Source organism: Xiphophorus hellerii, chromosome 7 (assembly GCF_003331165.1).
Source record: "Xiphophorus hellerii strain 12219 chromosome 7, Xiphophorus_hellerii-4.1, whole genome shotgun sequence".
Taxonomy (NCBI): domain Eukaryota; kingdom Metazoa; phylum Chordata; class Actinopteri; order Cyprinodontiformes; family Poeciliidae; genus Xiphophorus; species Xiphophorus hellerii.
The window spans coordinates 10,989,845-11,009,274 of record NC_045678.1 but is presented as its reverse complement, the minus strand read 5'-3'; the positions used below and the strand labels follow the sequence as shown (position 1 = coordinate 11,009,274).

Here is a 19,430-nt window from a genome sequence, read left to right as displayed (position 1 = left end):
TTGAAATAATATGAGAATAAAGTTATATTTTGTCACAATATTAAAGTCAATATCATGAGAATAAAGCCACAATACTGTGAGATTAAAAATGAAATAATGCAAAAAGTCATAACTTTAAAAAAAATAAACCAGCTATGACTATTCTCGTACAACATCATTCTTGTAATATGATGACTTCATTATTTTTTACATTTTCTTAGTGTGGCCCTAATTTGACCTTAAAAAAAAGTTAGTTTGGTGTTCTTTTGAATATATGTTACAACGGCCTGCCATACACCCACCCGCTTCCCCAGCACATGGGATGGCTGGGAGGTGCTTCACAGCCGCTCCGCCTCCAAGGCGTTTGGGAAGAAAGGATCACAATCAAGGGACTGTTCTTGAAGACGATTTACCAGCATCAATATATTGATCGTATGCACGGAACTGATACAACCTCACAAGTCCACGCGCTGTAGGATTTCAGGATCTAGATGGTGTAAGTGCGCCGCGATCTGTGCACCCTGGAGGGACGTTCAGCGCGTCAGAAAATCAAGTTCTACCAAACGCCTTGTGTTTACACAGGAACCATCCAAAGCCACGTTTTAGCAGGCAATCTTGAACGAAGTGCAGCACACAGTGCAGAAAACTTTTAGCTGTTTAACCCAACAGGAGTGGAGCAGCGAATCAGACTGCACCCATGCGATTACTTTAAATCCCTTGAGGAAAAAAAAGAAAAAGAAAAACTGTGCATCGGATACACTTTTGACATTTGGATAACATGGAGAATTGCAGCTGATCGAGCACATGTTGTGCATGTAGCAGAGCCCCGTTGTTGCTGCAAGGGCTTAGAGTGTGGATGTGGACATGGAAATTGCTACAAAGTAAACCCAGCGTCGTTTGGATTGGGGTTTCAGGGAATGGTCCAACGGGGATATTTTGGAAAGTGTTTTTAGTTCCCCGTCGCTGTCTCGCTAGTTTTGTACGGAAGAGTGTGCTGGGTCGACATGGAGATCCAGGAGGAGAAGGAGAGCAGGACGGACAAGCGCTTCGCCCTGACTTACGTCGGCTGGTGCTCGCTGGACAGGCGCACCACTCTGCCCATGCTGCCGTGGCTGGTGGCCGAGATCCGCAGGAGGGGCGAGAGGGGCGACTGCGGCCCCGTCATGCAGCCCAGAGAAGTTCAGCTGCTGCTCAACACCCCCTTCGTCCGCTGCGTCCCCTCCAACAGCAGCAACTCGTCGGTCTTCATCTTCGAGCACAAAGCCCAGCTGATCTCGCGCTTCATCCACAACAGCAATGACCTCACTTGTTTTTCCTACCTGCTGCGGGGCCAGCCGGACAACCCGGAGTCCGAGATGTCCTGTCACGTCTTCAAGGCCTGCGACCCGAACCAGGTAGGCGTGCTGAAGTTTAGGCACACAAGCCAGTGGCGATCCTTGCACGAATGACGCCCTGGGCGAGCCACTCCACATGCAACCCCCATTTTCATCCTTTGGTAGTTAAATAGACCCGATTTTAATGTTAATATGCATAACTAATTTAGACACGAGTCAATGTTGTGTTCCAGTAATACATAAATATGTAATCTATGTGTGCTAATGAGTTAGTTAATTATTGTAATCAGGGTTGGCGGTTGAATTACCACCGCTAGTAGCGTTCAAGACATCTGGTGAAATCTGGGAGGTGATATTCCACATGTTTAATTGACTGAGCTTAAAAACAGCCACAGATAATTGGTTATTATTTGATAAGATATATTTGTGATCAAGCTGAGGTCAATCACAAAGAAAAGTTTATAGTCATAGCATCAGATTGTAATTATGTTAGTACCACAAACGTTTACATTTCTAACTAATTGTAATATTTTATTGTATCTATGCTAAAATGCCAAACCAAATTCAATGTAATCCTTATTCTCAAAGACATTTTAGATTTGTGTTAAAATGTAGATTTTATGGAAGGCTTCCCAATGATTTGTGGAGGAAGGGGCTAAGTAGTGGCTTAGTTTGCTTATGCCTTGGGCCAGGTCTGCCTGTAGTTAAATTTTTCCCATGGGTCTCCTTCAGAAACATAATCTTCATCAAACAACAAAAAGAAAAGTCTCCAGAAATTCTGAAAAGTACAAATGAAAATTATAATTATATCAATGTTTGGAAAAAAGTGTTAGTATTTACAGGTAAATACTGATAAATAACTGTAATTATGATCAAATGTTGTACTTTACTGGTGGATGGAAGCAGCACATGATAGTCTAAAGTGTTGTACAGGCTGTAGACTGATGAGTAGATGTACGGTAGATATCACAAGATAAAGTGCACAAAGTGTAGTTTGTGTTTCCAAAAGAAATATGTCAATTGTTACAGTAGCTATTATCTGAAAAAAAAAAATCTATCATGATTCATAATTTTCCAAACATAAGACAAGGAAGTTGGGATTACCATGGGGTGACAGACTTTGCCTTTTAATCTCACACAAACACAGTATTATTTTAGCCTTTAGTCCAAACATGTTTATCGTACTATTAAGTATTTAGGCCACTGGTTGGAGGGAATAATATTTGGCAGTTAATCCATTCACTGTCCTTTTTTTGTTTAGGAATCTCCTTAAAGTCCAAATAAAATAACATATGTGCATACACAAAGTTCTTTAAAGAATTTGCCTGGATTGCCTTTTTACACAAACAATTCTTGCAGTATTTTGTTATTCCCCATACATTTCATAGGTGCTTTTAGATAGCAATAGATACTTCATTTTTTTTTAAATTATTTGTATTTTTTTTTTGTGCCACAAATCAGATTCCAACCTAATGAACTTTCTACTTGTTTTTGCTGACAAATCCTCACTGTAACCCTCCACAGTCCTGAGATGCATAGTTTTCCAACTCCTTCTGGGTTATTGATGTCAATTGATAGTAACTGGGAAGCATTATATCAATAATTGATATTAATCGAGCAATAAAATACATGCGTCCGAGAAAAGTGTGGGCATGGTGATGCATGTAAAGCTGTTTTGCTAGACGCAAGCCTTTCAGACATTACAGCTCTCACTTCTCATTTTGGGATGACTTCATGTGATGATGACTTGTAGGTCAGCTGTTTTTTTAAGCTTAACTGTATTTTGGGTGTTCAGTGCCACAATAAGCACTAGCTTAAAATTTCATACCCCTTGATTTTTGCCACATTTTGTATTTTAATGGAATGTTATGTGGTAGACCAACTAAAAGTAGTGCATAATAAGAAGGTGGAAGAAAAATGTCAGTTTTCAAAGCAGTTTGCATATACAGTACAATGAATGTCCATTTTAAATGTCTTGACTGGATTTAGATCTGCACTTTGACTTTGTTTGCACTTTTGGGTCAATCTGACACATAAATAAGCTTCGCTCTAAACCATTCCAGTGTAGCTTTTGCTGTGTACCTTGGGTTTTTGAAAAATATTTAGGTGAACTTCTATCAAGAAATCTCTGCAACCTCTGATTTGTTTTCTTCAAGAAAACAGCTAGCTCCTTCCATCTTCCCATCAACTCTAACCAGATTTTTTGTCCCCACCACCATTTTTTACAGGAGGTGTGTGATGGTTGTTTCAGTGGTTTACAGCCAAAAAGTTTCATTTAGGTGTCATCTGACCAGAGTGGCTTCTTCCACATATTTGCTTGCCTTCTACATGACTTTTGGCAATGTTTGCCTGCAAGCTGGATTTTTATGTCTTTCCTTGATTAAGGAATTGCTTTTCTGCCTACACTCTTTCTTAAATGTCATGTTTGTGGGATGGAGAGCTAGTACTTGTCCTGGCAACAAATTCTCCCACCTGAGCTGTACATCTCTGTAACTCCTCCAGAGTTACCTTGAATCTCTTGCCCGTTTCTCTACCAAACTTTCGTATTTATTTGCATTTATGCTGAAGTTAAATTATACCCAATTGTTAATCGTTTGAACAGAACTCTTTAGTGGGCTAAATAGAAGTACATCTTTGCAATGCAAATTGTACAAATGCAAATTTTTACATTATTTATGATTTTCCTTATAACTCACTGTTATGTGACAGTCTGGTGTTTAGTCCCAATGAAACACACTGAGGCTCTCTACATGTGTTATTTGTTGCAGATGTCAGCATCCTATCACTTCTCCTACAGTAACTCTTTGTTGTTGGTTTGTATTTTCCAAATTGGAGCTGTCACAATCGGTGTAGATGAGACATTTTTCCTGAAATCTGAACAGGCACCATATTGAGTCAGCACAATTACATGCTGATCAGCATGCCAGTCTTGAGTAATAAACTGAAATTTTGAAAACATTACAAAAACCAGGAACGTGGGAGTTGGTGTTTGAAAACCAATGTGCTATCTTGCTTTCTTATCGGTGCTGAAAGGTCGTACCGGGTTGTTGAGTCCAAGAGCTTAGGAGTTCATCCCAGCAGCTCTGGTGCATGTTGGGATTTTTGTCTGGCTGTAAATTAGCTATAAAAAGAAGGATAAAAAACAAAATCACAAATTTAATGAGCAATTTGCGAGTTTGTTTTTGCACATCTAAACATCAGGATGTTCACATACGATTCCTTCTCAGCCTGCCACTCAATCTGAAGCTTCACACTCAGTCGTGTTTGTCTTGTTTCCCCAGTGACCCGGGAAACATTCACAAATAATGTTCACAAACGGATATGCTCGGGTTTTGCGCTTATGTCAAGTGCGCCTGTGTTGTATCATGTTTCCAGTGGTATTTGGAGGGCTTGAGCACAGAGTCTCTTTTGCGCTCTAAAATAAGAGTAGAAGTTGTTAGCGGCCTCTCAGCTGAAGTCTACAGTTGGAGAGACATCGTGAACATGCTTCAGTCACTGTTATTACGCAACAAAAACTGGTCTGGCTGCACGCAACATATGAAAGGTGGACTACGTGTGATGGTCGGGTTTTTCTACCCATATGCCATCATCATGCACAACGCCCTGCTGTGACTATTGTTACTGATTCGATTATCTGCCAGGTGTATCCTCTGTTTATTCAGAACCAGCTTCTTGTGCTTTTGGGAAGCTTCTGTTTGTCTCGGAAAAGTTCAAAGAAACAATGAAATATTGCTGCAGACTTTTAGCTGACAGAGTGGTAGCTGCTTCCAAATCTATTCTTAGCTGAGGACATGGTGGGAACTCATTGTGTAAAGCAAGAGTCAGGAGTCCTTGCATGCATTAAATTCAAGGGAAAGGTTAAATAAAATAGGGAGAGGCCTCCTGCACGCCTTGTGGCAAACAGCAAATCTGATTTTGCATGCATAAAGAAAAAGTTAAACATTCGGAAATGCCCTGAAAGCAGGTTCTGTCTCTATACTTGGTTGGTCACATGTCAAATCAGGTTTGACTTGAATTTCAACTTTAGCTCTCATGTATAAAATAAGAGTTTATATCCAATCATAAAATATATTTGAGGTGTGTTTCTTTAAGAGTTTTGTCAGATTAACATCATAGTCAGAGTTAGACATTCCACTGAGTTTTACCTTTCACCTCCTCCGAGATTTAGTGTGGAGCTCTAAGCCACAGTTACAAATCTAACTTTGACCCTGCAATAGCATGGTTGCATTATAAGGCCAACAATAGAGAACTTGAGCCTGCCCATCACGTAAGCCACATGCTCCTTTGCTTTTTAAGTTGTGATCTGAAGTGGAATTGGACCACTGGAATCTGTATTCTCCCTTGATATTCAGACAAAACGGAGGTGGGTCTGAACTGCACCACGTGCCGTTGCACATAAGAAACATTGTGGAGTGAGAAAACTACCAATGTTGTTGGTTAAAGGAGTGTACTGCATTGGCGAGTCGTATTTCACTGTTAATTACAAATTGAACTCTGCTACTTCCTTTCCTTTAAACTAAGAGGTGGAGAGCAGTAAATTATTATAACCAGCCATGCTGCCTCTGTTTGAGAAGTGAAGATTCAAAAGGGCATCACCCTATGTCGATTTATGTCGCTTTTCAGGTGTTGTAGTCATTAAAGGGCATAGCAACAATTCTGTTGTGAAGTCAAATTAGAATAATTTATGCAGTGTCTATCAAAAATGTGCAAACCCCTTTTAAAAGGGTATTTTAAAAGGGGTTTGTAATGTCAAGCTGCATTACAAGTTACAAGTTATAATGTCAAAACTGGGACTTCAATCACAAACACGGCTAAACATGATTACAGTTTAGTAGAGAACTGACAAATAATGTCTCCCTATTAATTTTGTTGAACTCTCACCGTTTTCTGCTTTTTATTTGTTGATATTTAAGAATGACAAGTCATCCAGGTTTTTATTTCTCCAAGAGTTGCCTGTAGTCTATTGGATTCATTGGGATTTATGGATAAAAATATCTGAGTATCATCAGCATAAAGAGCTATATCCCATACTGTGTGCTGGGATGAGTGGAATCATCTAGTAAAAAGAACTGGCCCAAGCGCTGATCACTGTGGTCCTCTACAAGTAAGCTTGGAGCGTTACGAAGACGTCTCATTAATATGAACAAACTGGGATCTGTCCGACAAATATGACTAAAACAAGCCCAAAGCTGTTTCCTTGATCCTTACAGCATGTTTGAGTCTTTGTAGGAGAATTCTGTGATCGATTGTATCAAATGCAGCAGTGAGATCTAACAAGACCAGAGCAGACATAAGTCCATCCTCTGAAGCCATGAAAATATTATTAGTTGCTATGATGAACTCTGAAAACCACTTGAAGCGCTTCACTCAGGTTCATCGCTGAACTTTATTTTAGGTAAATCAGATGAACTGTAACAGAGGAAAACTGAATGCTGAAACAGAATCAAAAATGCTTGGCATTTTAGCAGTTTTTGTGACATATTGAAAAAAACCCAGATTTTCACAACAGTTAAACTTTTATTAATAGACCAAAGTAGGTAAAATGGGCCAACTCTCAATTACTGTTCTTTTTTTATTGAGACAATAACTGACGCACACACAATGATTCATTTGGCCATTAGTCACTTAAATTAGTCCAATACAGTAGTCTGTGATTCATTTTTAAATCACTGTCAGTCAGAACAAGTAGTTTCTTTGTCTAATTTTCTTACCTGCATTTAGTTGTGCTTTTTGTTCCCATAACTATTTCCATTTTCCAGAGTAATTTTGAGATGATGCCTCATACAGTATGAAGAAATTTAGTATTGACGATAGAAAATGGAGGCGATAGCCGTCTGCCGCAATATTTAACTCCCAATATTTACATTAGTTGATGACAAAAATAAAAAAACCTGTTTTGTTTCACATCCATCTTTGTGGATTATGTTGTAATCTTCCACCTTGTGCTAAGGTGACATAAGGGCCTTTCTGTTTTATGTTGGGACATGAATGTTGTTAAATTCGACTGCCCCATTTGTCTTCTTAGGTAACCTTTGACATTTCCCACAGAGTCTTCAGTCTTGTGGATTCAGGAAAGAGGAGTTAAAAAATAATCTGACCAGTTTCTATCCAACATAAACAACGAGTCCACACATTACCTAGTTGAATTATTCATTAAAAATACCAAACTCAAACTGGGAGTGTTTAAAATACTATTTAGATGCTGCAATAAAAAAAAACAACAACAGTAGTTTGACTGAGTTATGTTGTCACCAGATGATTTGGAAAGTGCGAATCATCTTAAAAATGTAATCATTGCTACCCTTCTGGATAAACCATAACATTTCTGGAAGAATTTACCTTGAAGACATTTGGGCATCACTATCAGCACTACTTATTGAAAACAAGACACACTATGTGAACACGAAACACCTTATACCAACTGTCAAACAAGGAGCTGAAGACCTGAAGATTTAGGTTTGTTTTGCAGCTACAGTACCAGAGGTCTTTGCCGTGATTGAATCAACCATGAACTCCTCTGTAGATTGAATTATTTTGGAGTCAGATGTGAGGCAACAGCTGAAGTGTCACTGAAACAGAACAATGCCCCCAAGCACAGCAGCAAGTCCACAACAGAAGACATATTCAACCCCATTCAGCAGTTTTTCATTGAACAGACATGGAGAGCTCTATGTTGCCTTTTGCTTGTAAAAATATGAAACTGGCTGAAAGTGAGAGGTGACTTGACCTTTGCATAAAGATGTCCATTGATATTGATGTCTAACTGTGGTGTTGAAAGCTTGATGCGGTTAATGAAATGAGTTAACCAACCTTGACTTTTAACTTGGTAAATATAACATTTGGACAGGGTCCGTGGACTCAAAACGTAACATATTTTCAGTGGCGAAGATGAGTGCTGTCTGACAAAATACTATATAAAAAAAATCTCCTTTGTTTGAAGAAAATGTTGGTACTCCTTCACTAGCTGAAACAACAGTGAGAAATATGGGGAACAAACAAAGTCTTGGAAAATTTGATTATTTCAGCTCATGGTTAATAAGAAATCTGAATGCATTGGTTCTGCAATTAGACTCGGTGTTTATTGAATAAAGCATGGCGTGATGTAGTGTTTTATGTTTTCAGCACAGTTGTAAAATATGCAAAGAACTGTTTTTTTTTTTTAGCTTTTATTGCTTGTTTTGAACTGTTCATTGAATGCCTGTTCTTGAGATAGAGAAGCACATCTGCAGAATAGGAAACAGTTTAGTCTTTTTTTGTGACATGAAGGTTGCAGCCTTGGCTCCATTTTAATATAATAAACCTTAAAAAAATACAAGTTCCTTAATTATCCTGGATCTTAAATACAGTTACCTTCTTTTTTACTTCTTTTATTCCCAGTTTTAACAAGGACTGGGAATAAAAGTCCTTGTTAAAACTGGACTTTTAACAAGGACATTTGAAACATTTAGGACATAGACAATCCAAGTGTCTATTTTTTCATGCTTATTGTGTATCAACCTAACCTATTATATTTTTATAAGAAATCCAACTTGGCTTGCCTGCAGAAACTGATCCTGCATGGATCAGTGTAAATGATCTCATATTATTACGACTGACTGTGGGGGGGGGGTCATAGTATTTCACCCCGCAATCCATCCGCTCATGTAATATTTGCTTTTCTCCTGGACTATAAAAGCTGGGCTTCACTGCTGGCATTTATGTTGACAGTTCCTTGCTCACACCCAACATTACTGTTATGGTTCCACAGATCCAGGCAGAAATGGGTGAAAGTTAAATCAGCTTGACAGTGAGTTATTATAGGGGTTATATTTCAACCGATTTTAAATGGAAAAAGCCAATTCTGTCCTGGTCAGTCTCCTTCTACCTGGAACAAGCTGCTTTACAGGCTCTATTTTGGGTAGGTTATAAATAATTGATAAGCCCAAATGGTGTTATTGCGTCATCTTACTCATGCATAGTAAAGCAGTTTCTTAAAATCTTAAAATGGTCCAGTCATGTTCCCCTTGGGGTTTGCGGAGACAGTGCTGCTTTGATTGAGCGAGGCCTTTGAATCGATTAGATTCAAAGACCAGAGGTGTCTGCTGTCCAGTCTGTCAGACCAAAAGTTGCCATCTTCATTTCATCTCAGCTTTTTTTCCACCGTTGATGACTTATGTCAGGAAATTGGCTTCTTCAGCCTCACAAGATGTCAAAGAATTATTACAAAGAAGCTTTGCAATCCGCTAGAAAGATAATTACTTCTTTTCTTTTCACTTAGCAAGCATGTCTGACCACCCCTAATTTTCTTCCTACTTTCAACATCTTGGCACAGATCAGCTTTTGAAATGTATTTTAACCCTTGCAGCCAGATGTAAGGCACAAACTCCCTTTCCCTTCCTTGCAGGAAAATTATAAGAAATCTTGTCAGGATTTCTTGATGCCCCAACGGGAAATCGGTCAAGTGTTTTGCAGGATGTTTTTGTTTCAATCCCAACCATCCTCTTCCTGTTTTCCTTCCATTTCAGTTTTATGCGTCTGCTTCTACTAGTCTCACCTCTAATGTGTTGTAATACATTTATAGAGTACACAAATCCACTGTCTTAGCTCTCAATATTGTATAATAATTTTGTATTTGGTCAGTTTTTTCTTTATCTTGTATAGATATGAAGCAAAGCAAATGTCTCTTACATTTCCAGATATCTCTCATGAATTTCTCTTACAAAATTTACGTTTTCTGTGTTTATATATTTTTTTTCTCATGTATGAATGTTACCAGGCTGCTCTGAGTGTATTGATAGCACAGACTCTTCCTCCACCACACTGCTGCACAAACAGGCTCACCTTCAGATCTCTGGTTTCTTCCAGCCCTCTGTTTTGTCTTCAGTCCAGTAACGTATTGATTTTTCCATGACTCCTTGCCTATTTCTTTTGGAGCTCAGTCTGTTTGTTTGAGCCTTGTTTTCCACCAAGGCCTTGGTGTTTTTCTTTCTTTTTTTTGCATCAAGTTATTTATTATGTAACATGTTTGTTATGCAAAATAATGTATGAAGTCAGGAAATGTCGGACATTTCCTGACTTAATACAGGAAGTTACTAAATCACTAAATTTTAGTGATTTAGTGAATCACTAAAATTAAAACATAATTTTAGTGATTCACATTGACTTTGGTTTGTGTTTTACTCAGTAGAGAAAATATTTGAATATAATTTCCCTATTTTTCATACAAGTGATCATCCAATGAAAGCAATTTTTTTAGGCTTTGTTTAACTTCATTTTCAAACCTTTTTGCGTTGGAAAGACATTTATGTCTCTCGAATTTGTTGTGTTTCAACCATAATTTTTATTCATATTTTCTTGTAATTTTCTGAACTTTAATTAAAAATTTTAAGGTCTCCTCAGTCATTATCTGCTCTCATTCCACTGTATTTACTCATAGGTCCCAGAGGTAATCAGCAGCATTCGTCAAGTGTCCAAATCGGCTCTGAAGGAAGATGCCAAACCCAAACAGGAAGCCGACGAGGCGTTCTACAACTCTCAGAAGTTTGAAGTGCTTTACTGTGGCAAGGTAGTTCCCTGAATAAACAGACGTACATTTTCATGTTTCATGAGCGTCAGGTGAAAGTTGTCTATCTTTCCGATTTCAATGTCCAGGTTACTGTGGGCCACAAGAAAGCTTCGTCGACCCTCATTGATGACTGCGTGGAAAAATTTCGCCAACATGAGACTGAACGTAAGCGCCTGCGACTTCTCAACGGCCAGCGAGGGTCTATAGAAACCATCCCCGTGGATTTACTCATTGCTGGAGATGGAGACCCGCTTTTCACTGCCCTCAGCAGAACTACAGAGGAACCGGAAGCTCCAGGAGTAGAAGACCTGATCACAGGTGAAGGAAAAAAAACAATCAATGAAGAGATCAGTACTGACAGCCTTTGGTCTGCAAATCACATGTTTAAGAGAAAACTCAAATTATTTTAAAGTGGGATTCTATAGGGTAGTTGTGAGATGGCAGTAACTTAACTTCAGCATGAAGTCAGACTTCTGAGGGAGGCGCTCAGATTAGAGCCATTGTATTTTCAATCAAAGACGCCATAAGGTCTATCGCTCATATTTATTTTATATTTCTGCTAGGAAATACATTTATCTCAAGCAATTTCTCTGATTAATTATACTGAACATTTTCCATGTAGTTTATTACTGATATCTGGTCATGTGAGTCATCATAATTAACAGCCGTAGGCCGATGTGATGCTGGTGCTTTGAGTTTTTAGTTTTGAGCTGAAATCTAGTTATGTAAACTAATAAATGTTTGCGTCAGTAAAATTCAGTCCGTGCAGGTGAAGCTGACATTTGAGAATGAACTCCTGTGGGGACTGTTTTGATGTGGAGTGTCATTATCGTTTTCAGTTGTGCCTTTTGCTGTTTGGGAGGAGAACTGCAGTGGATTAGGACAAAAATAAGCACAGGAAGAGATTTTAAGACCATCAGTTTAGTCAGTTTGTTTTATTCTCAACATGTATAAATAATCAGCAAGAACTACCTTACTGTGTAGCGTGTGGAGTAATTTCATGTTTTCAGGATCCACAATGTTTGCTGCCAGTATGTTTAGATGATCTTACTCTCAATTTGTGCTGCAGAGGTAATTTTTAAATTAACCAGATAGCTACACGATTCTATAAACAGGAGCTGGTTCAAAAACACTTGACTCATTTTCACTTCTAAAGAAGCAGAAAATGGGGCTGATAGAGAGAATTTAATAAAATGCTCAAGTTGAAAATGCAGTACTTAAACAGTCTGAGTTGAGTTTGCATAAAAATAAAAATTGCTGAGCACTTATCGTCAAATCAAGGCCAGGCGTTCCCATGCTAAAACAAATACTCTAACAGAAAAGAAACATGTTTAAACACAGTGAAACCTGTCTGATTGGTTGCAAATCAAGCAAGTCTTTGCAACAAGAAATACCCAAGAGTGATATCTAAAGTCTAAAGAAAAACCTCATCTTTATCTAAGCAATAAGTCGAGTGAAGTTTTTCTTTTTCTGGTCCAGGTATATGTCTGCCCAGCAGTGCCAGTCAGAGCAGTCTGCGAGGATCCTTCCCCGAGTGCATCCTGGAGGACTCTGGGTTTGAGGAACCTCAGGAGTTTCGCACGCGCTGCAGCAGCTTGGCTGGAAGCCTGCAGAGGAAGCCGGGGGAGGGAGTCATCATGGGTCCCACGCGTCGCAGACACGCTAGTGCGCCGAACAACGTCCAGCCGTCCGATTCCGACAAGAACCGCACTATGCTGTTCCAGGTAAAGGATACAAAAATCAAAGAGAAGTTGCTTTGATTTGAATGATCTGTAACAAAAAAAAGCATCTTTGCAAAAAAACAAAAACAAACAAAAAACACACACATATATATATATATGTGTTGCTTGCAGTGTCCGTTCTTTGTGGACTTTGTCTTGGAGTTTGTCTTAGTGCCTGGCTGCGTCTTGTCATCGAGTCTCTCTGCATTCAGGATGCTCAGTCTCACTCTACTGCCAAATCATTTCCACGCTCACGCGCCAGGCAGGTGTAATGTACAGACTTGCTCTGTTCTCAGCAACATTTCTGCTCCTGCTGGAGTTACGGCTGTAACTCCCGACTGAAATCCCTGCTCCTGTGTAAACTCAAAGCCACTTTATTGAAAACATGTGGGGCTGCAGCGCAAGCCAGCTGCCATTCCTCAAACACCGTGCCCATTTCCTCATGAGGCTAATTTTAAAAACTAGAGCACAACGCTCAATATGATACTCCACACAGAGGCCAGTTATTGGAAAAACCATTGGCCGGCTGTGTCGTTGGCCTTGATTCGGAGTCGGAGCGGGTGTGTTTCTGCCCATCAACAAGCAATTTAGTATCATTTGATATTTTGATTTGGAGATCTTTTTTCCATGTCTTTAATACCATAATCAGCCAACAGAAAAATTTATTCATATCCCTTGAAGGTTGTTTTACATGAGTTTTTATGTGACAGACCGACACAAAGGTTTGCATACAGTGAAGTGGAAGGAATTGCTACATGGGTTTTAACATTTTTAGAAATACAAATTACAAAACAGTGGTGTGCAGTGTCATTCTTTATCTCCGATATGCTTAAATAAAATCCTGTGCAACCAATTGTTTTCAGAAATCACCTGGTTAATAATTACAGTTGCAATTTTCACCAGTTGTTGCAATTTTTTTTTAGATACAAATCTGATAAAAATGACCTTAATGTTTTTTGCTTGGCCCGTTTCTAATTTGACTGTTTTTTACGTTGACAGTTGAACCTTCATGTTTGATGCTAAACTTATTTCTAAATTTTTTTATTTTTTTTTCCAAAAAGCATCTTGAGATGTTTTGTAGGTTTTGCTTTACAGTCTGTATAGAGTTTATGTTGACTTTAATGGCCAATGTGGTATTCTTCTTTTGCCTTTTGACAACTTCCAGGACATTATTTTATTTGTAATAACGGTGCTATTTCTAAACAAAAAGTACTTGAAAATATTATTTGCACTTTAACCATGTTAAAATAATTTCCTTTTTGGAAGGCCATGAGCAGCAATTTCAGCTTTTTTGTGTGTAAGACAATGTTATGAGAAAAGCTTTAAAAAACTGGCAACTTTGCAACATTTTGTAAAAGTCAGTAATGTTGCAGCTGTCACAAAAAATATTGCAACATTCTGGAGGGACTGGCTATTGGCAGATTAAAGCAAAATTGTACTTCAAATTGCATGCAGAATGACGTGTGTGTGGTGGCAAAATAATGTTGCATGTCACTCTGAAGGTGCCACCCACTTCTTGAAATATGGGGATGACAGCATTATGATGTGTGGATTCTTTAACAGGTTGCTAAATACAGAACAACCTCAGAAGAAAACCTGTTGGAGGCTGCAATAGGTTAGAAAGACTGGGGGAGAGCTTCACCTTCTAGTGAGATCACAACTGTAAACATGCAGCCAGGGCTGTGATGGAATGATTCACATCAAAGTATATTCATGTGATAGGATTAATAGGAAAGCTTTTCATTCAACCTGGCTGAACTTGAGCTGTTTTACAAAGACAAATGATTCTAGATGTGCAAAGCTGGCAGATATAACCCAAGAGACTTGGAGAGAAAGTATGAGCTCACTGGGCCATAAGGCAAAAATAGTTGTTGCAATGTTTTCCGTTCAGTTAACTTCCACGCCACACTTTTTTGTTGGGCAATCAAAACCACAATAAAACACACTGAAGCTAGGACTTGAATCAGAGTGTTCTGGGGGGGGGTGAATACCTTTAAGTGCTTTAAATGAATCTGTGTTTATATGTTTTGCACAGGTTGGACGTTTTGAAGTGAACCTTATTAGTCCAGACAGTAAAACAGTGGTGCTGGAAAAGAACTTCAAAGATATCTCATCCTGCTGTCAGGTTGGTTCATTTTTTTGTCTCTCATTATTTACACAGGAGAGCCTAATTTGTTATTTATTTTTTTTGCTGCAGCTCCAGGTTTTGAACAGAGTAACTTAATGCAGTACGATGATCCAGGCCACAGATCAAGATGGATTTTTGTTTGTCATTTAAACTAACAATGAATTAACTTTTTATCTGTGAAATACTGTGGAAATGTGGCCCCTTTTTTCATATGTAATGCTTTTTGAATGCATCAAAAGAGGCTGCTATTATGAGCTAATGGACTGCCTTGTGGTTTTGGTAATTTACTGATAAAATGGGACATGAGTGAACCATTATGCTTCACTCTGTACTGCAGTTGAGTGAGCATTAGCTTATTGAGAACATACATTTCGAAGTCGTTTTTTTCTAAAATTACTTTTCTTATTCGCTTCTGTCTTCAACAGGGCGTCAAGCAGACCGATCATTTTGGATTCATCTGCCGGGACCAGTCGGAGTCTGGTCCCAGTCAGTACATGTGCTACGTCTTCCAGTGCGCCAATGAGTCGCTGGTGAGCTGCACGGGGTGATGTCAGTGAAAATTACACCGAAGCGCAAGAGGTGAAGAGCTTGTGTTTCTGTTTATGTATCAGGTTGACGAGGTGATGCTGACCCTGAAGCAGGCCTTCTCCACCGCCGCAGCCTTACAGAGCAACAAGACCCCAGTGCAGCTCTGCGAAGCGTGCCCCATGCACGACCTGCACAAGCTCTGCGAGAGGATTGAGGGTGAGCCCCCGCAATCCGAGCAGCACACCCCATCACCCCTCCGCGTCCCCGACTCGTACTGATGATCCGTACGTTAATGAGTCTGTTTCTTAGAGCTCCGTTTTCTCTCCGCAGGTCTTTATCCACCCCGAGCGAAGCTAGCAATCCAAAAATATCTCTCCCTGTTGACCGATAATGAGCAGGCAGAGATTTTCGAGCGAGTTCAAGTAAGCGCACTCTCTCCTGTTGCCATAAGTGACACATTAACGGTTTTGGGTGAGAGCTGTTCAGGTTTTCACAGCTTCCTTTTACTAGCTTCAAAGCACACCGTCTTCTAGTTGTTTTCTTTAAGGTGTTTGTGGGTGTGTGTGTGTGTGTGTTTCTCCAGAGACTGAAGCCTGGGTCTGACCAAGAGGAGAATGAGTTGGCCATTATGTATCTAAGGCAGCTCTGTGAAAGCAAACAGAAATCTCATCTTCATATCGGAGAAACCCCTCAGGTATGCTCTCTATGCTGAAAAGGATCTGAAAACTGTTATGGGAGTGTTATTTAAACCAGTGAACTTTACCCTCATTCATGCTTGTTGGCAATTTCTAACATTTTGCGTTCAAGGTTACTGATGATTCGAAGTAGGGCCAGCCTTCATTGGATGCACTGAGTACTTGAATGGTTTTCAATGAGTCCAATAAGCTGGGATATTTGAAAAGAATTGTATTATTTAGCGTTTATATCATACATGTTTTTCTTTTTTTCTAAATGAAAACATAGAAAAGAAATGACGTATATTTAGTCAAAAGAATTTAATCGAAGAATCACGAGTTGTGAAAGGGGGTGTAAAATGTCCCATGGCAGATGCATCACTTTTGTGCTTTTTTACTTTTTCTTGGGTTCAAAAATGTGAAATCCACAGATGTATAATGACTGGTAAACAAAAACCTTTATAAGGGTTTTTGTTTATCTCTGAGATCAAGGACTTAAAAATATAGACTGGGATTTTTAAAGGAATCTCTCACTGATTATTCTAATGCAGCAACGACACATTATAATTCTTTTAGGGAATCACTATAAAATCCACTGAAAGGTGTAACTGTGATCTATTTTTAAAGTTGTTTTTTTTTTTGTTTGTTTTTTTATTCAGGCCATAAGTTTTGTACCAACAGCAGACAAAAGGAGAAACAGAGTGATTTCACAGGGCTTACACTTTAAAAGTGTATTAAAAGCATTTCAGAGTCAGAGGAAGCTTTGAGTATTCACAGATGCTTAACAAGCAAACCTGAGAAATGTGTCCCAAAGAATCATTAACCTCACACATAACGGCGACACAATGCTTGTCAGAAATCCATCAATGATCCATTGGGATTGGAATTGATTTCCTTTTCACCACAGAGCTGTCCTTTTAAAATAAAGAATTTGTTCCCCTTTCCTCAACTGATTCCTGAAAAAAAGATGCAGATGATTTTAACATCACTTTTAAAGTTAACAGAAAATATGAGCTTTTGACGAGTTAAGAGTAAATTAGAATGCTGCAAATAATCTATCAATTTTAAATGTTTAGCACGGTCTTTCATCTAGCTAAATCTTCCTGTTAGATGGGAAAAAAACACTGCCTCCCTACATGGCATCTTTTTCTAAGTTTATTTCCTGGTATTATTTTAGTTTTATCTGGTAAATGCAGTGGAAACAGATAGGAATAATATGGGCTTCACAAAACTACTTCTGGTTCCTAGAAAAAGGGCCCTGCAGTGAAAACCCAAAAAGAGCGAGATGGGCAGATTTTCAGGAAATCTAACTCATGACTATCTGTGTTTTCCACAGCTGATATTTGGGGGGGGGGGTGTTGTTTTTTTTAACAAAGGGGAAAAGTTCAGGGTAAATCCACTCATAGCTATTCTACACAGCAACAGATCAGGGAGGAGAAAACTGCTTTTTACACCACAGGCTTAGAGAACGCCCTGCTCTTTCTGTCAGGTATTATTAAGAGAAACCCAGAAACCTATTACCAACCATCGAATCACACACCTTTTAATGTTACTGTTGACAAGTATCCTAACCCTCCACTATCATTAAGTGCTCATCATCGGGTGAGTATATGAGAGGCTAAAATAAAAATAGCACTAAGCTTTGAAACTTGTAGACATTCCCTTATGTTTGGGGAAAGTTTCTGTTAAAACAAACAGTTTCTAAATCTAGACTTCAAGTGAATTCATGCTGTAAAGTTCTTAAACTTTAGAAATGGAGGTGTAAAACACTAGAAAAAAATGGAGTGGATGTTAAATTTGGCAACTAACATTTGCTTCTTATCTGATGCTTTTCTAACCTAAAATGGCCACCGTCCCCACGTCATTTAATGATGATTTTCTTGATGTTCTGCAGAATGCAGCAAACAGCACAGCTGCAGGAGACGGCTCAGCCACCGGCAGTCGATTTAAACTTGATATTCTCAAGAATAAAGCCCGCACATCCCTCACCAGCTCTCTGGAAAACATCTTTGCAAGGGTAGGAATAAGTAGAGATTTTTTTTTTTAGTTCAGTCCTTCCCCTTGTTAAATATTTTCTCTCCAAGTTTTTGCTTCTGTTTCTTCAATTGCTCTGCACCTGACTGGATGTAACCACCTTTTTTTTTTCTCTGGTGCCCCACCCGGCTCAGTCTTTGCTGTTTCTGTGTCGCGCTCATCCAAAGGGATTTGGATTGACCCATATCTGCCAATGAGACAACACAATAATTCCTTAGTGAAGGGATCCAGGCATTCAGAGAGTCTCTGCTGCCATCTGTTATTATCTCTTAGACCTTAGCTCGGCAATCGCACTGAATGCAATCAACTCTGAAAACATCGGCCCTCTTTGTATCTTCCCATTTCAGATTTTCCTCACGACTGTGCGTTTTTTTGATCTTTAGCAGTTTTATTGTTAAGAGTTAAAAAGAAAACAGTTATTTTATATAAACCCTAATTGTTTATTTTATCAAACACTTGTATCGTTTCGCACTGTGTTTCACGTTGTCTCTTGATATCTGTCACCAGGGTGCCAGCAGAATGCGGGGCCGCTTGGGAAGCATGGGAAGCATTAGCAGTTTCGAAAGAGTAAGTGTCCTTGAGAGAGAAACATGAGAATTCCCAGAGCGTCTATCAGGGGATTCTGGGAATTCCCACTTCTTTTTTTTTTTTAACCCACCGGCTTATTAAATCCTTTTATACTCCAGCTTTGCCATGAGCATCACAACAGGGTGATGGATTTGCTTTCTCTCCGGGGCTCTTCAAACTTGAAGACGTGATTTTGCTCCGCGTTGTTTCCAGATGCTTTTAAGATTAAAGGCCACTGGCCAAGAGGCCGAGCTGTACGGCTGACCGGGAATGTGTTTACCCGAGGTGTCAGTGAGCTGCTTGTAACAAGCGGTTGAATTTTGTTGCTGTTGTGCAGAATGTGAAGTGAGTATGAAACGAAGTCCCGTTTGCCCGTCAGTGTGAAGTTAAGAGGATTTTGTCCGTTTAGCACACTGCCGCTGTAGCTTTTATGACCCGCATCGAGGTTGTAAAAAAGCATTCAGTATGATTCGATCAAACCGCAGATACAGGATCATTACTGCTGACCTAATTGATTTCATCTCAAAATAAACATTTAAGGTTATTTAAATGATCAGATACATATAAGGAGAGAATATATTGAGTGAGTTTTTTCTTGAATTCATGACATAAATTTTAAAAGCGTTTTAAGTGTTGAAGTAGTTCAAAGCCAGCAGGTTGTTCTAATAAATATGACTTTATATGTACATGTAGGACTTTGGTCACACTACTCCAGATCAGTTTTAAACGTTTCCTTCATTTCTGGAAAAACTTGAAGGGTCTACATCAAGAGTGTCCATTTGCCGCCCTCACAGCGGTTTTTAGAGGACCCATTCGAAAACGGGTTAATTAGAATCAACATTGTTGTTGCAGTGCTGAACAACGCCGTCGCTGTGTTTAGGTTTCCTCCTGGTGGAGTTTGTTCATCAGCGGGAGAACGTT

At 39.1% G+C, this 19,430-nt stretch overlaps 1 protein-coding gene across 4 annotated transcripts in view; it reads left to right on the top strand.

Annotated features, from left to right (window-relative positions):
* The first annotated feature begins 50 nt into the window (after nt 1–50).
* Nucleotides 51–19,430, top strand: part of tbc1d4 (TBC1 domain family, member 4) — a 44,707-nt gene continuing 25,327 nt past the window's right edge. For 2 of the 4 annotated variants that reach the window (XM_032566884.1, XM_032566883.1), the window contains exons 1-11: nt 52–1,373; nt 10,729–10,857; nt 10,944–11,175; nt 12,337–12,581; nt 14,614–14,703; nt 15,132–15,236; nt 15,318–15,450; nt 15,565–15,656; nt 15,818–15,928; nt 17,803–17,925; nt 18,450–18,509. In XM_032566884.1, coding sequence (XP_032422775.1) covers nt 984–1,373; nt 10,729–10,857; nt 10,944–11,175; nt 12,337–12,581; nt 14,614–14,703; nt 15,132–15,236; nt 15,318–15,450; nt 15,565–15,656; nt 15,818–15,928; nt 17,803–17,925; nt 18,450–18,509 — 1,710 coding nt within the window. In that variant the 5' untranslated portion in view covers nt 52–983. Of the gene's footprint in view, nt 1,374–10,728; nt 10,858–10,943; nt 11,176–12,336; nt 12,582–14,613; nt 14,704–15,131; nt 15,237–15,317; nt 15,451–15,564; nt 15,657–15,817; nt 15,929–17,802; nt 17,926–18,449; nt 18,510–19,430 lie in introns of all 4 variants that reach the window. The other 2 variants (XM_032566882.1, XM_032566885.1) reach the window with 2 other exon arrangements.